Here is a 17,068-nt window from a genome sequence, read left to right as displayed (position 1 = left end):
TTTGCGTGGGTTTCGCCCCCACAACCCAAAGATGTGCCGGGTAGGTGGATTGGCCACGCTAAATTGCCCCCTAATTGGAAAAAATGAACTGGGTACTCTAAATGTTTGTTTTTTTTATTTCAAAAAATTCTAGTAAACCTGTACTGCAACGTCCCCTTATCTCCAAGCCCCCATCTTTAAGATAAAAAATAATATTCCGTTAACCACTTTCATAACTTTTGTACCTACCTGCTAGCTTTTAGTGACTTTTGTGCTTGGACCTCTCTCTGCTTCTCTGCAGTTCGAGCTATTTTCTAAATAATGTTGAGAAATGTGACAAATTATCAGTTTTACTGTATGTCATGTGAGAGTCCCTTTAAGAAAGTGCGTTTTATCAAATGGCTGCAATGATGCCATTGTGTGGGTGGAGCTGGAATGTGATCCTGCTTTTTATTTTCATTTTGAGCTGGAAGCTCTTTTTGGCTCTGTGTTTTAGTTTTGTTTTCAGTTGGAGAGCTGCATTCAAACCAAGCAGATGTATACTGATCTCTCTCTGTATGTTAAACGAGGTGTTTAGATCACTTGATAACTTAAAAGTGATAACTGTTCTCTGTAGAGAATTCAAACCTACTGTCTTTGTTAAAAAGTGTTTTGGCTTATGGATATTGTTAGGAAAGTTACTACGGGTTACCTATAGAGTACTGTATCTTTTTGGGGGGTTATCAGTGTTGGTAGTTGGTAAGATGTTTACTGTGGGTTTATAAAATGTTAACTGGATTCATCGAATAAACATTGTTTTGTTTGAAAAATACTCTAGATCTCTGTTGCATCACATCAGTAAAGTGGGCCTTGTGCTCCCCATAACCAAAATCTATTAAAAGTTGTGGGTCAGGTGAACTCCATGATATACTTTGGTGTTCTCTAAACCCTGGCCCATAACATGTTATGGAATCATAGAATAATTATAGTTCACAAGGTCATTCGGTCCATTGAGTCTGCACTGACCCTCTAAAAGGGCGCCCAACCCAAGCCAATGCCCCCACCCTACCCGGCCCAGGTAACCCAACTAACCTTTTGGACACTAAGGGGCAATTTAGCGTGACCAATCCGCCTAACCTGTACATCTTTTGACTATGGGAGAAACTCAGAGCACAGGAGGAAACCCACATAGACACATGGAGTACGTACGAACTCCACACAGACAGTCATCCAAGCTGGAATTGAACCCGGATCCTTGGCACTGTGAGGCAGTAATGCTAACCATTTGGCCACCCACTGTTATGTGATCTTGGTTGAGGGATAACTAGATCAAGGCACAGGACTCTATTTTACATTTGACTTGCAATTTTGGGAGCAAGAACACAAGTGTCAGGTCATGACATCTGGAGCTGGAGTTTATTAGCATTTTGGGAAGAATTGAAAAAAAATGCCTGCCTTTGTCATACATTAAACATTTACCTTTAAAAATAGTAAATCCAAATGAAATAACAAGGAGGCATAACATAAAAACTAAATGTGAGGATGTACAAAGCCCTTAGCGCAATGTGCCTTTATTCAGACTGACAGCTTTCTGGGGCTGGTTTAGCACACTGAGCTAAATCGCTGGCTTTTAAAGACGACCAAGGCAGGCCAGCAACACGGTTCAATTCCCGTACCAGCCTCCCCGAACAAGCGCCGGGGCTTTTCACAGTAACTTCATTGAAGCCTACTTGTGACAATAAGCGATTTTCATTTCATTTCATTCATGACTCATTACAAAAAAAACATCAGTGGTTACAATCATTCAGGAATGTAAAGTTGCAACAAGTAAAGATGCATCTATATACTTAGAATGCAAAAGATCACATTTTTTAGCCGGGTACACATTTTTGGTAATTTGTCAGGAAAATCTGCCTCATGCAAAATCATTTAGAACAATACGGCAACAAAAATTAGAGATCAAGTCCAAGTCAAAGGACCTATTCAATCAGCTCAATCGATATTAACTATTTTCAGCACTTGTTACCATACATGGTTAACAAGTGCTGCGCACAAAGAAACTGCCATTAAGTCACACCAAGTCAAAGTATACTGTAATCACAAAGCCCTTGTAAATGTAACAGAGCACATTTTTAACTATTCCACTACACGATTATGTTGCAACTGTTTTAGCATGACAGTATCGGGTATCAATCTGGAAGGATCCCAACTCAAGTCGAATTAAGCTATTGCATAAGTTAATTAAGCGACTAAAAGTGATTTAAACAGTAATATCCCTCATGTTCCATTACAATTGATCAACAATTTGATTCAGCATACTGTATTCAAAAAGAATGTTTCAACAATTCTGAGTGTCCAGTAACTTTCACAGTGCTGATACTAGAGCAGGTGCACTTCATTCACATGAACACACCAATGAATTATTTACTGAAATGCAGCTTCCATTTCTCACTAATAAATACCCAAAACTAAGTAAACCTAAACGGCTTCAGGAACAGATTTCATGTTGATGTCAATTCAGAAACATGCTAACATCAGGATAAGCCACAAATCCACCCTTCTTTTGTTCATTCAGGAGATCCAGCCATCACTGAAAAGGTCAACATGCAATGCCAATCTCTAATCACCCTTGAGAAGATGGTGGCCTTCTTAAACCGCTATAGTCCGTGTGGGAATGTGGTTAAGGTACTCCCACAGTGCTGTTAGGTAGGGACCAATGTTCCATTCAAACTGCATTTGTCTGCTGCAATCCAGAATATACTGCACAGGGAATAAACAGACTATGCATAAGCAATGTTCCCTTTAAAGGCGCACGTGTGCATGGCCAGATATCATCTTAAAGGGACCATGCAGTGCACAACAAAGAAGTTGGTTGGAATTTCCATGACTTCACCCAGTATAGATGAAGGGAAGACAATATTTTTCTAAATCAGGATGGTGCATAATTTGGAGGGAAATTTGGAGGCAGTTTGTTCCCATGCACGGTTGGAAGAAGGTGACAACTCTTGGCGAGTTGCTGCAATGAATGTTTTAGATGAGGGTTTTTCAAACTGCGGGTCACAGCAGACTTTTGTCAGATGGGTCGCTTAGCCTGTGGCCGGCAACAATTCTGTAAACCAGAGGGAGAAGCCGGTCCCCTGTAAAAACTAGAAGTTAACAAGCCATTGACTCAACATGAAGCTCAAGAGGTAACACCACTGAGGATGCAGGTTTGCCCCGGCACATGCCCTTGCATCAAGCCACCTGGCAAGCCCCAACCATTTTTCTCAGCTTGTTGCAAGGGCTCCAGCTGTAGCTGCCGCTCGAATGATGCATTCAAAATCCGTTCTCTTCCCAATGACCCCCCCTCCCCTCCTTCAGTTAGCACAGCAGTGTGGTTGGGTCTAGGATAATGCCCTGAGAAACACTTGCAATATCCCAGTGCTGAGATGATTGGCCTCAAACACCACAATTGCCACTATACTAGGTAGGGCTCCAGCCTGATTTCCATTGACCTCAATTTTACTTGACCCCCACACTCCATCAAATGCCACCTTAATATCAAGGGCAGTCACTCACACTTCAACTCTCCAATTCTCCTCTCTTGACCATGTTTGGATGAAGGCTTTAAGAGGTTTGGGGCTGAATTGCCCGGACAGAACCCAGAATGCACTCAGTCTTCAGACTGTTGGTAGTAATGCTGCTTGATAGCACTATTGGGAATATCTTCAATCACTCTGCTAATATTTGGAAGTAGGCTTATGTCGCAATAATTGACCGCATTGGTTTTTTCATGCTTATTCAGCACAGGACATGCGTGGACAATTTTCCATTTTGATAGATACCAGTTTAGCAACAGTGGTACAGCTTAGCTAGCGTGACAGGTAGTTCTGAAGCACAAGTCTTCAGTACGACGCTGGGATGTTGCCTTTGCTGTGTACAATGCAGTCATCTTTCGGTAGTACATAAAGCGAATCAGATTGGCTGAAGGTGAGCTTCTGTGATGGAATTTCAGGAGGAAGCTGAGATACATCATCCAGACAGTGATTCTAGCTGGAATGCCTGGAAACAATTTAGCCTTTTCCTTTGAATCCACATTTTGGGTTACACTAGCATTGAGAATGGGAATATTCAAGGAGTCACATTCAACAATTAGTTGCTTCATTGTCTACCACCATGAACATGATGATGGGCTCACCTATCTTCCTTCTGTACCATCCACATACTCCGCAGAAGTTAAAATTCCCGCTGCCTTGGGCAGCATAATCAAAGATCCCTCTCACCTGGGTTATTCTCTCTTCCAACCTCTTTCATCGGGCAGAAGAAACAAAAGTGGCACCATTGATGCAGACAAGGGGTTTGCACGATACTTTGCTTCCTGAAGTCAATGACCAGCTCTTTAGTTTTACTGACATTGAGGGAGAGATGGTTGTCGTTACACCACTCCATCAGGTTCTCCAAGTCTCTCCTGTACTCTGACTCATCATTGTTTGAGATTCGACCCACTACGGTTGTGTCATCAGCAAACTTGTAGATGGAGCTGGAGCCAAATTTTGCCACAGTCACGGGTGTATAGTCAGGGGCTAAGTACGCAGCTTTGCGGGGCCCAGGTATTGAAGACTATCGTGGATGAGGTGTTTTTATTTATTCTTCCTTATTGTGGTCTATGGGTCAGGAAGTCCTGTGTAATTGTCCTCCCACAGAACGTTACATTCTTCTGATTCTGGCCTCTCCACCCTTCACCCCACTATTGGCTGCCTTGCCTTCAACTGCCTAGATTTCAGGCTCAGGAATTCCTTTGTTAAATCCTGTCGCTCCTTAACCTCCTTCGCCTCTTTCAACTCGGATTAAAATCTACCTCTGCTTAATCCGTTGGTCCACCATACTTAATATAATTTCTTTTGAGTCAGTTACTACTTTTCCTTTGTTTCTGTGCAAAACCTTGGAAGTGGTCTATGGGTCAGGATGTCCTGTGTAATTGTCCTCCCACAGAACGTTACATTCTTCTGATTCTGGCCTCTCCACCCTTCACCCCACTATTGGCTGCCTTGCCTTCAACTGCCTAGATTTCAGGCTCAGGAATTCCTTTGTTAAATCCTGTCGCTCCTTAACCTCCTTCGCCTCTTTCAACTCGGATTAAAATCTACCTCTGCTTAATCCGTTGGTCCACCATACTTAATATAATTTCTTTTGAGTCAGTTACTACTTTTCCTTTGTTTCTGTGCAAAACCTTGGAAGTGTGCAAAACAGTGGGCTAAACAGCTGGCTTGTAAAGCAGAACAAGGCCAGCAGCACGGGTTCAATTCCCGTACCAGCCTCCCCGAACAGGCGCCGGAATGTGGCAACTAGGGGCTTTTCACAGTAACTTCATTGAAGTCTACTTGTGACAATAAGTGATTTTCATTTCATTTCAGTTCACTGAAGGCCAAGGTGGACGACCTGGAGAACCGCTCCAGACGGCAAAACTTAAGAGTGATTTGGCTACCCGAGGGCTCAAACTCTACGGACTATATGTTTAAAATGTTTGAACAGTTGGTGCGAGAGGGGGATTTGCCATCCCTTCCTAAATTGGGCTGGGCCCATTGGTCGTTGAGGCAGAAGCCCAGATCTGGCGAGGCACCACAGGCAATCATCATCAGGTTCCACAATTACCAGGTCAAGGAACGGTCCTGAGGTGGCCGAAGGATCATCGAGACTGTAGATAGGAGGGCCACGCCATCACGATATATCAGTAATTGGGGCAGGGTTGGCGAGAAGGCAACTGGCATTCAATAAGACCAGGAGCACAGTGTACAAGAGCATTATGAGATTTGATGTGGTGTTCCTGGCTCGTCTTCGGGGGAGCTTCAGGGAACGAGATTATTACTTTGATGCACCAGAGGATGCAAATGAGTTTTTCATGAAGCATGGACTGGGGGTGCGCAAGGACTAAGAAGTTTGATATATTTGTTCACGGTTAGGTTCATCTGTATTTGTATATATTGTGGGATTTTTGTATGGTGGGGGAGGGCATGGTTGTTATGGGGGCTTTGTTGTTGGATATTTTATTCTGGGTGAAATTGGGGTTTGCATATTGTACTATTGAAGTTGTTTGTGCGATGGGGGTTGGGTGTTGTATGTTGTACTATTGAAGTTGTTTGTGCGATGGGGGTTGGGGGTTTAATACAGAGTGGAGGAAAATAATGTTTGGTATGGGCGGGAGGCTGATTGCTGGCATATTTCGTTGTCTAGCTGTCCTTGATTTTTACCCCATGGGGGGACGGTGTCACCCTGCTAGCTGCAGTTAGTTAATGGGAGCGGAGATCGGGGGAAAAATGCAGCTTGTTACCGTTGGGGTAGGGTTTTTAAGGTAATGAGATTAGGTTTTTTGTTTTTGTTTTATTTGGTATTGGGGATAGGGGAGGGGGGAGTTTGTTGGCTGTCTGTTTGGTAATCGGGGTGGCTTTCCTTATGGGTGGCTGAGAGGGGTGGATGTAGTTAATGTTGCATTGGGGTTTGCTGTATTGTTGTTATTTTGTTATAATGAATAAAAATATATATTTTTTCATGAAACCAATGAGCTTGTGCACTTTTTGTTGCTTACATTGTAGGACAATGTTTCGAAGGACAGCATGGTGGCACAGTGGTTAGCACTGCTGCCTCACAGCATTGAGGACCCGGTTCAATCTCGGCCCCGGGTCACTGTGCGTGTGGAGTTTGCACATTCTCCCTGTGTCTGTGTGGGTCTCACCCCATAACCCAAAGATGTGCAGGCTAGGTGGATTGGCCACACTAAATTGGTCCTTAAATGGAAACAAAAGAATTGGGTACTCTAAATTTAAAATGTTTTTAAAAAGGACAATGTTTCTAAATCAAGTCAGAGTTCACCAGGTCTTTTACATGCACAACATGAAAGACCCTTTATTAGTGATCACCACTGGATTCTAGTTCAGGTTATATAAACTAAAAAATATAACGTTGCCGTTACCTACGCTTAAAAATGTGACAGAAGAACATGGAGATAAAATAACAAAAGATAGTCAACATGGATTCCAAAAGATTCAGTCATGCTTAACTAATGAGAAGAAAATGCCGATTAGTTGACAAATGGACTCTGAGCCAGGGACCTGACTTCAATTCCAGCCTTGTGTGAATGTGTGGGGTTTGTCCGTTCTCCCCTTGTCTGCATGGATTTCCTACGGTTAGGTGGATTGACCATGCTAAATTGCCCCTTCGTGTCCAAAAGGTTAGGGGGGTTATTGGGATAGGGTGGGGCCTAAGTCTAGTTAGAGTGCTCTTTCAGAGGATCAATGGAGACCTGATGGGCCAAATAGCCTCCTTTTTGCACTGGAGTGATTTTCAGAAAGCACACAAGCCAGTTTCCAACCACCAAGCCTGAAGGCCAACGTTTTTCAGCTAGAAGCCTAAGAGGACAAGTTGACATTATTAATAATAATAATCTTTTATTGTCACAAGTATGAAGTCACTGTGAAAAGCCCCTAGTTGCCACATGAAAATGAAATGAAAATCGCTTATTGTCACAAGTAGGCTTCAAGTGAAATTACTGTGAAAAGTCCCTAGTCGCCACATTCCGGCGCCTGTTCGGGGAGGCTGGTACGGGAATTGAACCGTGCTGCTGGCCTGCCTTGGTCTGCTTTCAAAGCCAGCGATTTAGCCCAGTGTGCTAAACCAGCACCATTCCGGTGCTTGTTCGGGTAAGCCCAACCCCGCGCTGCTGGCCTTGTTCTGCATTACAAACCCGCTGTCTAGCCCACGGTAGGCTACTGCAGAAAATACGGAGGCATGGGATTCAGGGTGATTTAGCAGTTTGGATCAGAAATTGGCTAGCTGGAAGAAGACAAAGGGTGGTGGTTGATGGGAAATATTCAGACTGGAGTCCAGTTACAAGGATCTGTTTTGGGGCCACTGCTGTTTGTCATTTTTATAAATGACCTCGAGGAGGGCGTAGAAGGATGGGTGAGTAAATTTGCAGATGACACTAAAGTCAGTGGAGTTGTGGACAGTGCGGAAGGATGTTACAAGTTACAGAGTGACATAGATAAGCTGCAGTGCTGGGCTGAGAGATGGCAAGTGGAGTTTAATGCAGAAAAGTGTGAGGTGATTCATTTTGGAAGGAATAACAGGAAGACAGAGTACTGGGCTAATGGTAAGATTATTGGCAGTGTGGACGAGCAGAGAGATCTCGGTGTCCATGTACATGGATCCCTGAAAGTTGCCACCCAGGTTGAGAGGGTTGTTAAGAAGGCGTACGGTGTGTTAGCTTTTATTGGTAGAGGGATTGAATTTCGGAGCCATGAGGTCATGTTGCAGCTGTACAAAACTCTGGTGCGGCCGCATTTGGAGTATTGCGTGCAATTCTGGTCGCCGCATTATAGGAAGGATGTGGAAGCATTGGAAAGGGTGCAGAGGAGATTTACCAGAATGTTGCCTGGTATGGAGGGAAGATCTTATGAGGAGAGGCTGAGGGACTTGAGGCGGTTTTCGTTGGAGAGAAGGTTAAGAGGTGACTTAATTGAGGCATACAAGATGATCAGAGGATTGGATACGGTGGACAGTGAGAGCCTTTTTCCTTGGATGGTGATGTCTAGCACGAGGGGACATAGTTTTAAATTGAGGGGCGATAGATATAAGACAGATGTCAGAGGTAGGTTCTTTACTCAGAGAGTAGTAAGGGCGTGGAATGCCCTGCCTGCAACAGTAGTGGACTCGCCAACACTAATGGCATTCAAATGGTCATTGGATAGACATATGGACAATAAGGGAATAGTGTAGATGGGCTTTAGAGTGGTTTCACAGGTCAGCGCAACATCGAGGGCCGATGGGCCTGTACTGCGCTGTTAGGTTCTATGAGCTAAACCGGCCCGGAGCATTAAACAAGCCTTTAAGTGTTAGAACCAAGGCAGTGCAGAAAACCTTTGTAATGGCAGTTTGAATTATCTTAGCTGGACCAGGAAAAGACTTTCCCAGATTTGAGTATCATCCCTTTATTGTGCGGTAACTATAAACTGGTTATTTAATTTGGATGTTGTTTGGGGAAGTGGGGAAATCTTATCGAGTTCAGGTACCACTGATATATTTTTGAACAAAGGGTGCGTTCCATATAAACAGTTTGTCTTTAGTAATTTATAAATCTTAATTACATGAGAGTCGTGTAGTCCTGTTTTGTGTAATTGTCTTTTCTTTACTTTAATAAATAGTCTTTAATAATCGTTACACGACGACTAGGTTGTTTATCCCCACTGGGGTCACTTGTCTCCTCACAACAAAATAAAAAACTAAACACCCCCACGAACCGGTGCTCCAAGTTGGGATACCCTCGCAGATAATCAGCATGCTTTGTGACACCCGCAACATCCCTACCAATCAGGGCAGCATGGTGGCACAGTGGTTAGCATTGCTGCCTCACGGCGCTGGGGTCCCAGGTTCGATCCCGGCTCTGGGTCACTGTCCGTGTGGAGTTTGCACATTCTCTCCGTGTTTGCGTGGGTTTCGCCCCCACAATCCAAAAAGATGTGCAGGGTAGGTGGATTGGTCACGCTAAATTGCCCCTTAATTGGAAAAAAATAATTGGGTACTCTAAATTTATTTATTTTTAAATTTTAAAAAACATCTCTACCAATCAAAGTCTAATTGTCAACTAATCAGCACTTTCTTCTCATGCAGTATTAAACTGTTGTTCCCCCTCATATAGGTATTCTTGCAAAGTGTCCTGATGAGTGCAAGCCAAAAAACTTTGACATGTCTCTTTTTTCAGATGTCATACACTTGGAATTCCAAAAGGTCTTTGACAAGGTACGACATGTCCAATTTAGGGCATGTGGAGTCAAGGACAGATTTCCGAATGGATAGCAGACTAGCTAAAAAATTAAGTAGAGTCGTGGTAAAGGATAGTTCTTCAGGTTGGAGAAAGACAGAAAGCAGTAGTCACAAGGATCAATGCAGGGACCATGATTATTCATAACTTATATTGATGATTTAGACTTGGGTAAAAGTAACATATCAAATTACAGAGATTACCAAATTGAGGGAGTATAGCTAACAATGAGGAAGAACTTAATGTGATACAAGACACAAGAAAACTTGCAGGCTGAATGGGAAGTGATGCACTTTGGCTGGAGAAACAGAATAATCACCTGAACCATAGAAAATAAGAAACTAATAATAAAATGGTAGAGAAGAAAAGTTGACTATTGTTGGTCAGCTAAGCAGTTAGAAATGCTAACAGAGTCCTGAGATTTATTTCTGGGAACATCGATTTCAAAAGTAGGGAAGTATGCTAAACGTTTAACGGTCTCTGGTCAAGCTGCATACTGCGCATAGTTCTAGTCTCCATACCATAGAAAAGGACAGATAAGCATTAGAGAAAGCTCAAAAATGGTTTACACGTACTGTAACAGAACTGTGGGATTACAGATTACAGCTATTGGAAAGATTTAACAGGTTGGTGCTTTTTACTTCAGAAAAGAGAAGACATAGAGGTGACCTCAGAGAACTTTAAAATTATGAATGGCTGGTCAAGATATATGTGGAATGTCCCAAATTTTGAGGTTAAAAATAATGGTGAGGTTATCTTTAAAGATTAATGAAACATGTGCAGATAAATATAGAAACCTGGAAGTTAATGTCCAAGTTGCCTTGTTCCTCAGAACTTACCTACACCAGTATCTTGCAGAGAGACTTGCCATTCCAAACCATGGATTGGGGGAAACAGGCCTGTCTATCCCAGTGTATATAAATGTTTAAACAGGCGTGGTAAGTCTTAATCAATGCCAAACAACTTATCTGGCACTGAAAATTTACGTATACAATTGTGGACTTCGTCCTAGATATCCGAGAGAAGAGATATCCGAAAGACATGCTGAAATGCTGAGACAAGGTGAATTAAATTGGAGGAGACTTGTTTGGACTACAAACACCCGCACAGACTAGCTGAGCCAAATGGCCTGTTTCTGTGCTTCTATCTCTACAAAACTCTTCGGAATTACTAACCCAGTAGCAAATTTCCTGTTATGAGACAACTTTAGACAAAATTCAAAAACCGAGAGTTCAAAACATAGCTGGAAAAATATAATTGAATCAGGGTGCACCAAATAGGCTGAAAAGCCTTTCCTTATACCTTATCTTCAGTAAATAACCTAATGTCGCTAATTCAGCAGCATAAACTTCAGACTTCTATGAGCAGGCATATTTCTACTTCAGAAACAAAAGGTTTTAAATGAAAGTACAATTAACATGTTTTAAAATTCTACATTAATTGCAGCTGCACTGTTCAACTAAACTAACAGTGTCACATAATAAGAAGTTGTGGCAATTTTCATTACTAATTGAGAAAATGATGGACAATGGAAAGGAAGTGCAGCTATACAGAAGGTACAATGCCAGGCCAGTCATCTTACCAGAGTGATGGAGAGGAGGGAAATAAGTTTGTGTATTTTTGTGACATTCTGAATTTCAAGGGTTGGTGCAGAATAAAACATTTTTAACATTTTTTTAAAAATAAATTTAGAGTAGCCAATTCATTTTTTCCAATTAAGGAGCAATTTAACGTGGCCAATCCACCTACCCTGCACATCTTTTGGGTTGTGGGGGCGAAACCCACGCAAACACGGGAGAATGTGCAAACCCCACAGGGACAGGATCGAACCTGGGACCTCGGCGCTGTGAGGCAGCAGTGCTAACCACTGCACCACCGTGCTGCCCAGGTGCAGAATAAAACATGCAGGAAGAAACAATTTACAACTCGAGCTTAGGGGCACTGTTGATGGCACCTCTGTCGTTCTCGCTAGCCAGGTACTCCACAAACCCTTCAGTGGTGATGGCCCCGAGGGTGTGGGGACAGCGGCGGCAGCACCTGAGGCTGGAGGGGGGCCTCGGTTTGGGCACCGATCTACAGGAATCATAGGTTGGTCGGTTGCTGGTGGGGGATTTTGTTAGGAAGCAGGTGCGGACATTTCCCTACCTGCTGCCCCTGGACCGCATGACTGCTCTCACCCACCCATGTTTTTGGTGTCAAAAACAGAGGTGGGTGAGAGCAGAGTGTCAGAAATCTATTCAGAGCTGATGGATTGGGAAGGAGCCCCGATAAGGGTAGTGAAGCATTAATGGGAGGAAGAGCTGGGGAGGGAGTTGGGAGCTGGGTTGTGGTAGGAGGCTCTGAAGAGGGTGAATGCGTCTTCATGTACAAGGCCTTATTCAGTTCAAGGTGGTCCACAGGGCACATATGACTGTGGCCAGGATGAGTAGGTCTTTTGAAGGGGTGGAGGATAGGTGTGGGCGGTGCGTGGGTGAGCCTGCGAATCATGTCCACATGTTTTGGGCCTGTCCAAAGCTGGAGAGATTCTGGCGGGGTTTGCTGTTGTTATGTCGGAAGTCTTGAAGGCGAAGGTGGTCCCGAGTCCCGAAGTGGCAATCTTTGGAGTGTCGGAAGACATGGGAGTCCAGGGGGTGAGAGAGGCCGATGTCTTGGCCTCTGCCTCTCCAGTAGCCCAGAAACAGATCTTTTTGGAATGGCGGGACTCGGGGCTGCCAAAACAGGGGTTTGGGTGAGCGACCTAGCAGTGTTCCTCAGGCTGGAAAAGATTAAGTTTGACCTCAGAGGGATTTGCCTGGAGATGGCAGCCATTCATCAACTACTTCGAAAATAGTAAGGATAATTGGGGAGGGGGGGGGGGGGGAAGAGAGAGAGAGAGAGAGAGAGACAGAGACAGAGACAGAGAGAGAGAAAGAGAAAGAGAAAGAGAGAGAGATTTGGGGGTTAAAAAGGAGGTAGGGGAAGTGGAGAGCCGGAGGTGGGACGGTGGGATATTATATATTTATTTTCTTTGGTTATTTGTATTCTTGGTTGCTTGCTTTTGTTTGTATGTTGGTTTGATAAATGCCTCAATAAAATATTTTGAAAAATGAAACTATTTACAAAATATAAATTTCACATCAGCCAGTAACGAAAACATCATTTTAAAAAATAAACGGTACTTATGCCCAGGTGAAAATACAGATGCCGTTATTGATGTCAAGGATTACACATCCTACTATATAGAACTTTAATTAAATATTAATCTAAATTACTACTTTTCTTGTCTCCATAAGGGTCAAGTACAAATAAGACTTCCCTATGACACAGACCAAACACAACAAATTTGTTCAGAACATTTAGCCAATATGGTTTCATAGATGCAGTCGCAAGAATATAGTTTGAGAAGTGTTAACAAAGCAATGTTAGAAACCTTTCATTTATCACAAGGTTTCACACATATATATATATATATACATATATATATATATAATCTACGATCAGCTGCAAGCAGGAATATTTGTGTTACATTTCACGACAGTCAAATTAAACTGCAAGAATGAGACAAATAAACGTATCTGGAATGATGCTAAATTTAAGGGTATCTGATCCAGAAACCAAGAAAACTGAAGTGTCGTCATGTTGAAATTATCAGAATTCAAATGCAAATGACTGTTAACACTATCCAGTTTATGGTGACATATTTCTTGTGTGTGTGCAGACAGCAAACTTGTACAATACCATAGGTTCAAAGATATGTCACAAAGCTGCAGCAATTTAAGCCAAAAAAAACTTTTTGTTCAGATGACGAGACTCTCAATTTAGTGAGATGAAGAAGAATTTCAACAGAAGCTAAACCATTCAGGCTACTTACATTTTACAAACAACATCGTAAAATCTGATTCTCTCCTTCAGAAGATTAACTTTGACAAGAGTACCATAAATCAGACTCTCAAAGATGTCTAAAACATAAAAGATTCATGTTTGTGATGGTGTATGAACACATTTTGACAATAAGACTAAATTAGCAATATAATTCCAATGTCCACACAAGCAGAAAACTCTTGTTTGCTTTTAAGTTTCATGAAGCATTTTATTTAAGGGTCATTCACACCTGATCACTTTACCACCCTCCTATGGATGAGTGACAAAAAGGAGACTTTTTTGCTCCCTTTTGAAAAAGATATCAACTATGTGTGGATGCTTGAACCTAGTCGATAATAGAATTATCCCCTAACAAAAATAACAGATACTCATTTCAAATAGAGGAAAATAGACAAATATGTTTGTCCATGCATCTTCTGTATGACCCAGCCCAATTTCTATAACAATATCAATGGCTGTTGTGAATTATTGTGGCTTATAGCTAGACAGGAAATCCTGTACATTCAACTAGAAACCTCAATGATTCAGACCAATCTGAAGATGCTATTTCTGGTCAGTCTTCCAGTAACGGCTGTACTCAGAAGTTATTCTTTGGAACTAAATTCAAAAATTAAACAATCAGAAAAGCATTTCTACTTAGTTTGAAGTCCCCTGCAGTTCCAACTATTAATTTTTAAATCCAGACTGGTCTCTCCTAAATTTCAAACATTTTTCTTTTGCCACAATTACCATCTTTTAACAAAGGGAACTTTCTTTCTTGATATGCATGTTGCTTCCAGCTCGACTCACTACATGCCCTTCAACTCTCCTCCCATGTGTGAGAAAAGTCAGCAGTTTCCACAAAAAGTCCCTACATTCAGTTCGAAATGTATATATATATGTAAAATAAAGAAGTCACATATCCTTTTCTATCCTCCCTCTAACTCCCCATTTCATTATTCCTTCCCCAATTTGTATCTCTCATCTCAATCCACCTCTTCCCGGTTCTGCTCCACAATTCTATTTCAATTCCCACATAATCTGCTTGCCATTTCTCTCATTCCAATTTGGACTCTCTCCCTGCAAGTACCATATTTTTTTCTTGAATTACTCATAACATCTAAACAGTGAAATCTCCTCCAATGTTTCAATTGGTTGGATACAAAATCAATCCTCACCCTGATCATTGTTCAGTGACCAGCTGAAAAGTACATATGGGTACAGGTACGATCAGAATCAAGCTCGGGTTTGATGCCTGCTGATATTGTCGCGAGTCACATATGATTTAAAACGTTAAACTCAAAAGTTACCCACTGAAGTTGAATTCCAAAGTTATCCTAGTTCCCCAACTTCTTTTGTATCCCTCTCTCCCTTTTCAACAACCAGTCCTAACGTCCCTTCCATTCCCTCACTGCCGCCCCTCCCCTCCCCCTCCTCCTTCTCCTCATGCATCCAGATTCTCCATTCTCCCTCTGCCCATTTCAATATTTCACCTATTCCTTATTTATTTTTCTGCCTATTCGCTTCTTCCACACTTGCCCCCTCCCCTCCCCCGCACGAGCACCTTCGTCATTCTTTCAGTGGAGCCTCCCATTCCCATTTCCCCTCCTTGTCTCTTCTCCTTCCCCATCCCCCGCTCCGTTTCGTCCTGGTGTCTTTCTCATTTCCTTATCTCCTCTTGTAAATCCTCCATTTCCTACTCTCTCCGTTCGCATTTGCCACAATGTGTGTTCCCGTTCCCGGGCCCGGCCCGGCCTGGCCCATCCCCGAGCTCCCGGAGCCGGGCTGCAGCCCCACGGTTCCCACTCACTCACCAGATCGGAAAAACGCGGCGATGTCGGCGTCCCCGGCCGCGTCCTCCGCCCCCTCTGCAGAGCTCATGTCGGCGGCAGCGGCCTCCTTCTCCACGCCGGGCTGTGCGGTTACAATCCTCCCGTGAAGCGGCGATCCCGATCCTGACTGCCAGCCACCAAGCGGAAGGAGGGAGCGAGCAGCGAAACGCTGCCACCTCTACCAGCTCTCCTCCATCTTGGAGCCGTGAGTCACCGTCCGGCAAACATCGGCAAACCTCGGCAACTTCCGGAACTCCAGCCATCCTATCCCCATCCCAAGGTCACTGCTCCTCCAGCAGCAAGGAGCCGCTCGGCTAACAGCGGAGCGAGTGCCTGCAACAGCACCACGCAATGTTCAGACTAATACAAAGGTACAACGATGCACGAGAGACACAGACATCAACAATATACAAATTGATCCTTTCGCACATTCAGAGAGATACAAACTCCGGCAGGTTTGTGGTATATGCAAAGGCAGAAATAGATACAGTTCACGAAGGCAATACATTACCAGTAATCAAAGACACCAGCACAGGGAGAGCGTGCAGATAAATGTATCGTAAACAGAGATTGAAACATAACCGAATAGGAAACATTCACAAAGCAACAAAAGTCACAAAGGTGCATTATGAACAGATACATATAATAAGTATTGTGCTGGAAATATAAATAATGTAAAAAATAGACGCATTCTGAATATGGAAAGGAACGGGCATACATGTTGCAAAACGTACGAATATATGTATAGAAAAGGATGGATGTGTACGCAATTTACGAACTAGGATACATTGACAATAGCCAAGGTTACAAAAAAAGCGTGGTTATATCAAGATTCATGATAATATGTTATCAAAACAGAAATATATAATTTATAAATATTACGTACATACAGGACATTCGCAAAATAGATCTGCAAACAGTTTAAGATCATGAAACTGCCTCATTTTATTGGTTGCTGCTTTATAACTAAATAAGGACAAATCTAATGTGCGAATAAGATGAGGTTTCTATATAGAAATAATATTTCTAATAAAGAAATCGCATAAATGCAATTAAATTGGACCAAAACATTCAAATATTCACAATGGACAGATTGGCAATATGCAGATTGATGCAAAACACATAGAATATTTCTATAGCACAGAAATAGATTTACAATTTATATGTTCATACATTGTACAAAATAAGACACAGCATGCACAATATATGCATTGGATATTGAATATATAAATACAGGTTAGGTGGGCAAAATAATAGAAAGGTAAATGCGGAACAAATTCAAAGTAGAGACATTAATCTTACCTTCAGTTGAAATGAAATATGAGAGCCCTGGGAAACTTGAACCAGTCAGCCTTGGAAGGAAGTGACTGAGAAGTGAGTCTATAGTAGTATGTAAGATAACAACAACTTATGGTTACAAACGGCTTTAATATAATGATACGTCCCTAGGTGCTTCATAGGAGCATTATAAAACAGAGTATGATACCGAGCCACATAAGTGGATACCAGGTTGGATGACCACAATCCTGGTCAAAGAGATAGTTCTTAAGAAGTGTCTTAAAGGAAGACAGTGAGGTAGAGAGGGAATTCCTGAACTTGGGGCTCAAGTAGTTAAAGGTACGACTACAAATGGCAGAGCAATTAT

General features: G+C 42.5%; 1 protein-coding gene across 7 annotated transcripts in view; it reads right to left on the bottom strand.

Moving 5' to 3' along the window:
• LOC140425346 (triple functional domain protein) overlaps positions 1-15,655 on the bottom strand; it is an 801,905-nt gene extending 786,250 nt beyond the window's left edge. For 2 of the 7 annotated variants that reach the window (XM_072509510.1, XM_072509511.1), the window contains exon 1: positions 15,406-15,647. In XM_072509510.1, the coding sequence (XP_072365611.1) occupies positions 15,406-15,472 (67 nt within the window). In that variant the 5' untranslated portion in view covers positions 15,473-15,647. Of the gene's footprint in view, positions 1-15,405 lie in introns of all 7 variants that reach the window. The other 5 variants (XM_072509512.1, XM_072509513.1, XM_072509518.1 and 2 more) reach the window with 4 other exon arrangements.
• Positions 15,656-17,068: the final 1,413 nt, after the last annotated feature.

Source organism: Scyliorhinus torazame, chromosome 6, assembly GCF_047496885.1.
Source record: "Scyliorhinus torazame isolate Kashiwa2021f chromosome 6, sScyTor2.1, whole genome shotgun sequence".
NCBI classification, from domain to species: domain Eukaryota; kingdom Metazoa; phylum Chordata; class Chondrichthyes; order Carcharhiniformes; family Scyliorhinidae; genus Scyliorhinus; species Scyliorhinus torazame.
Note: the sequence above shows the minus strand (reverse complement) of the source record. Positions and strands in the feature narration are given on the sequence as shown.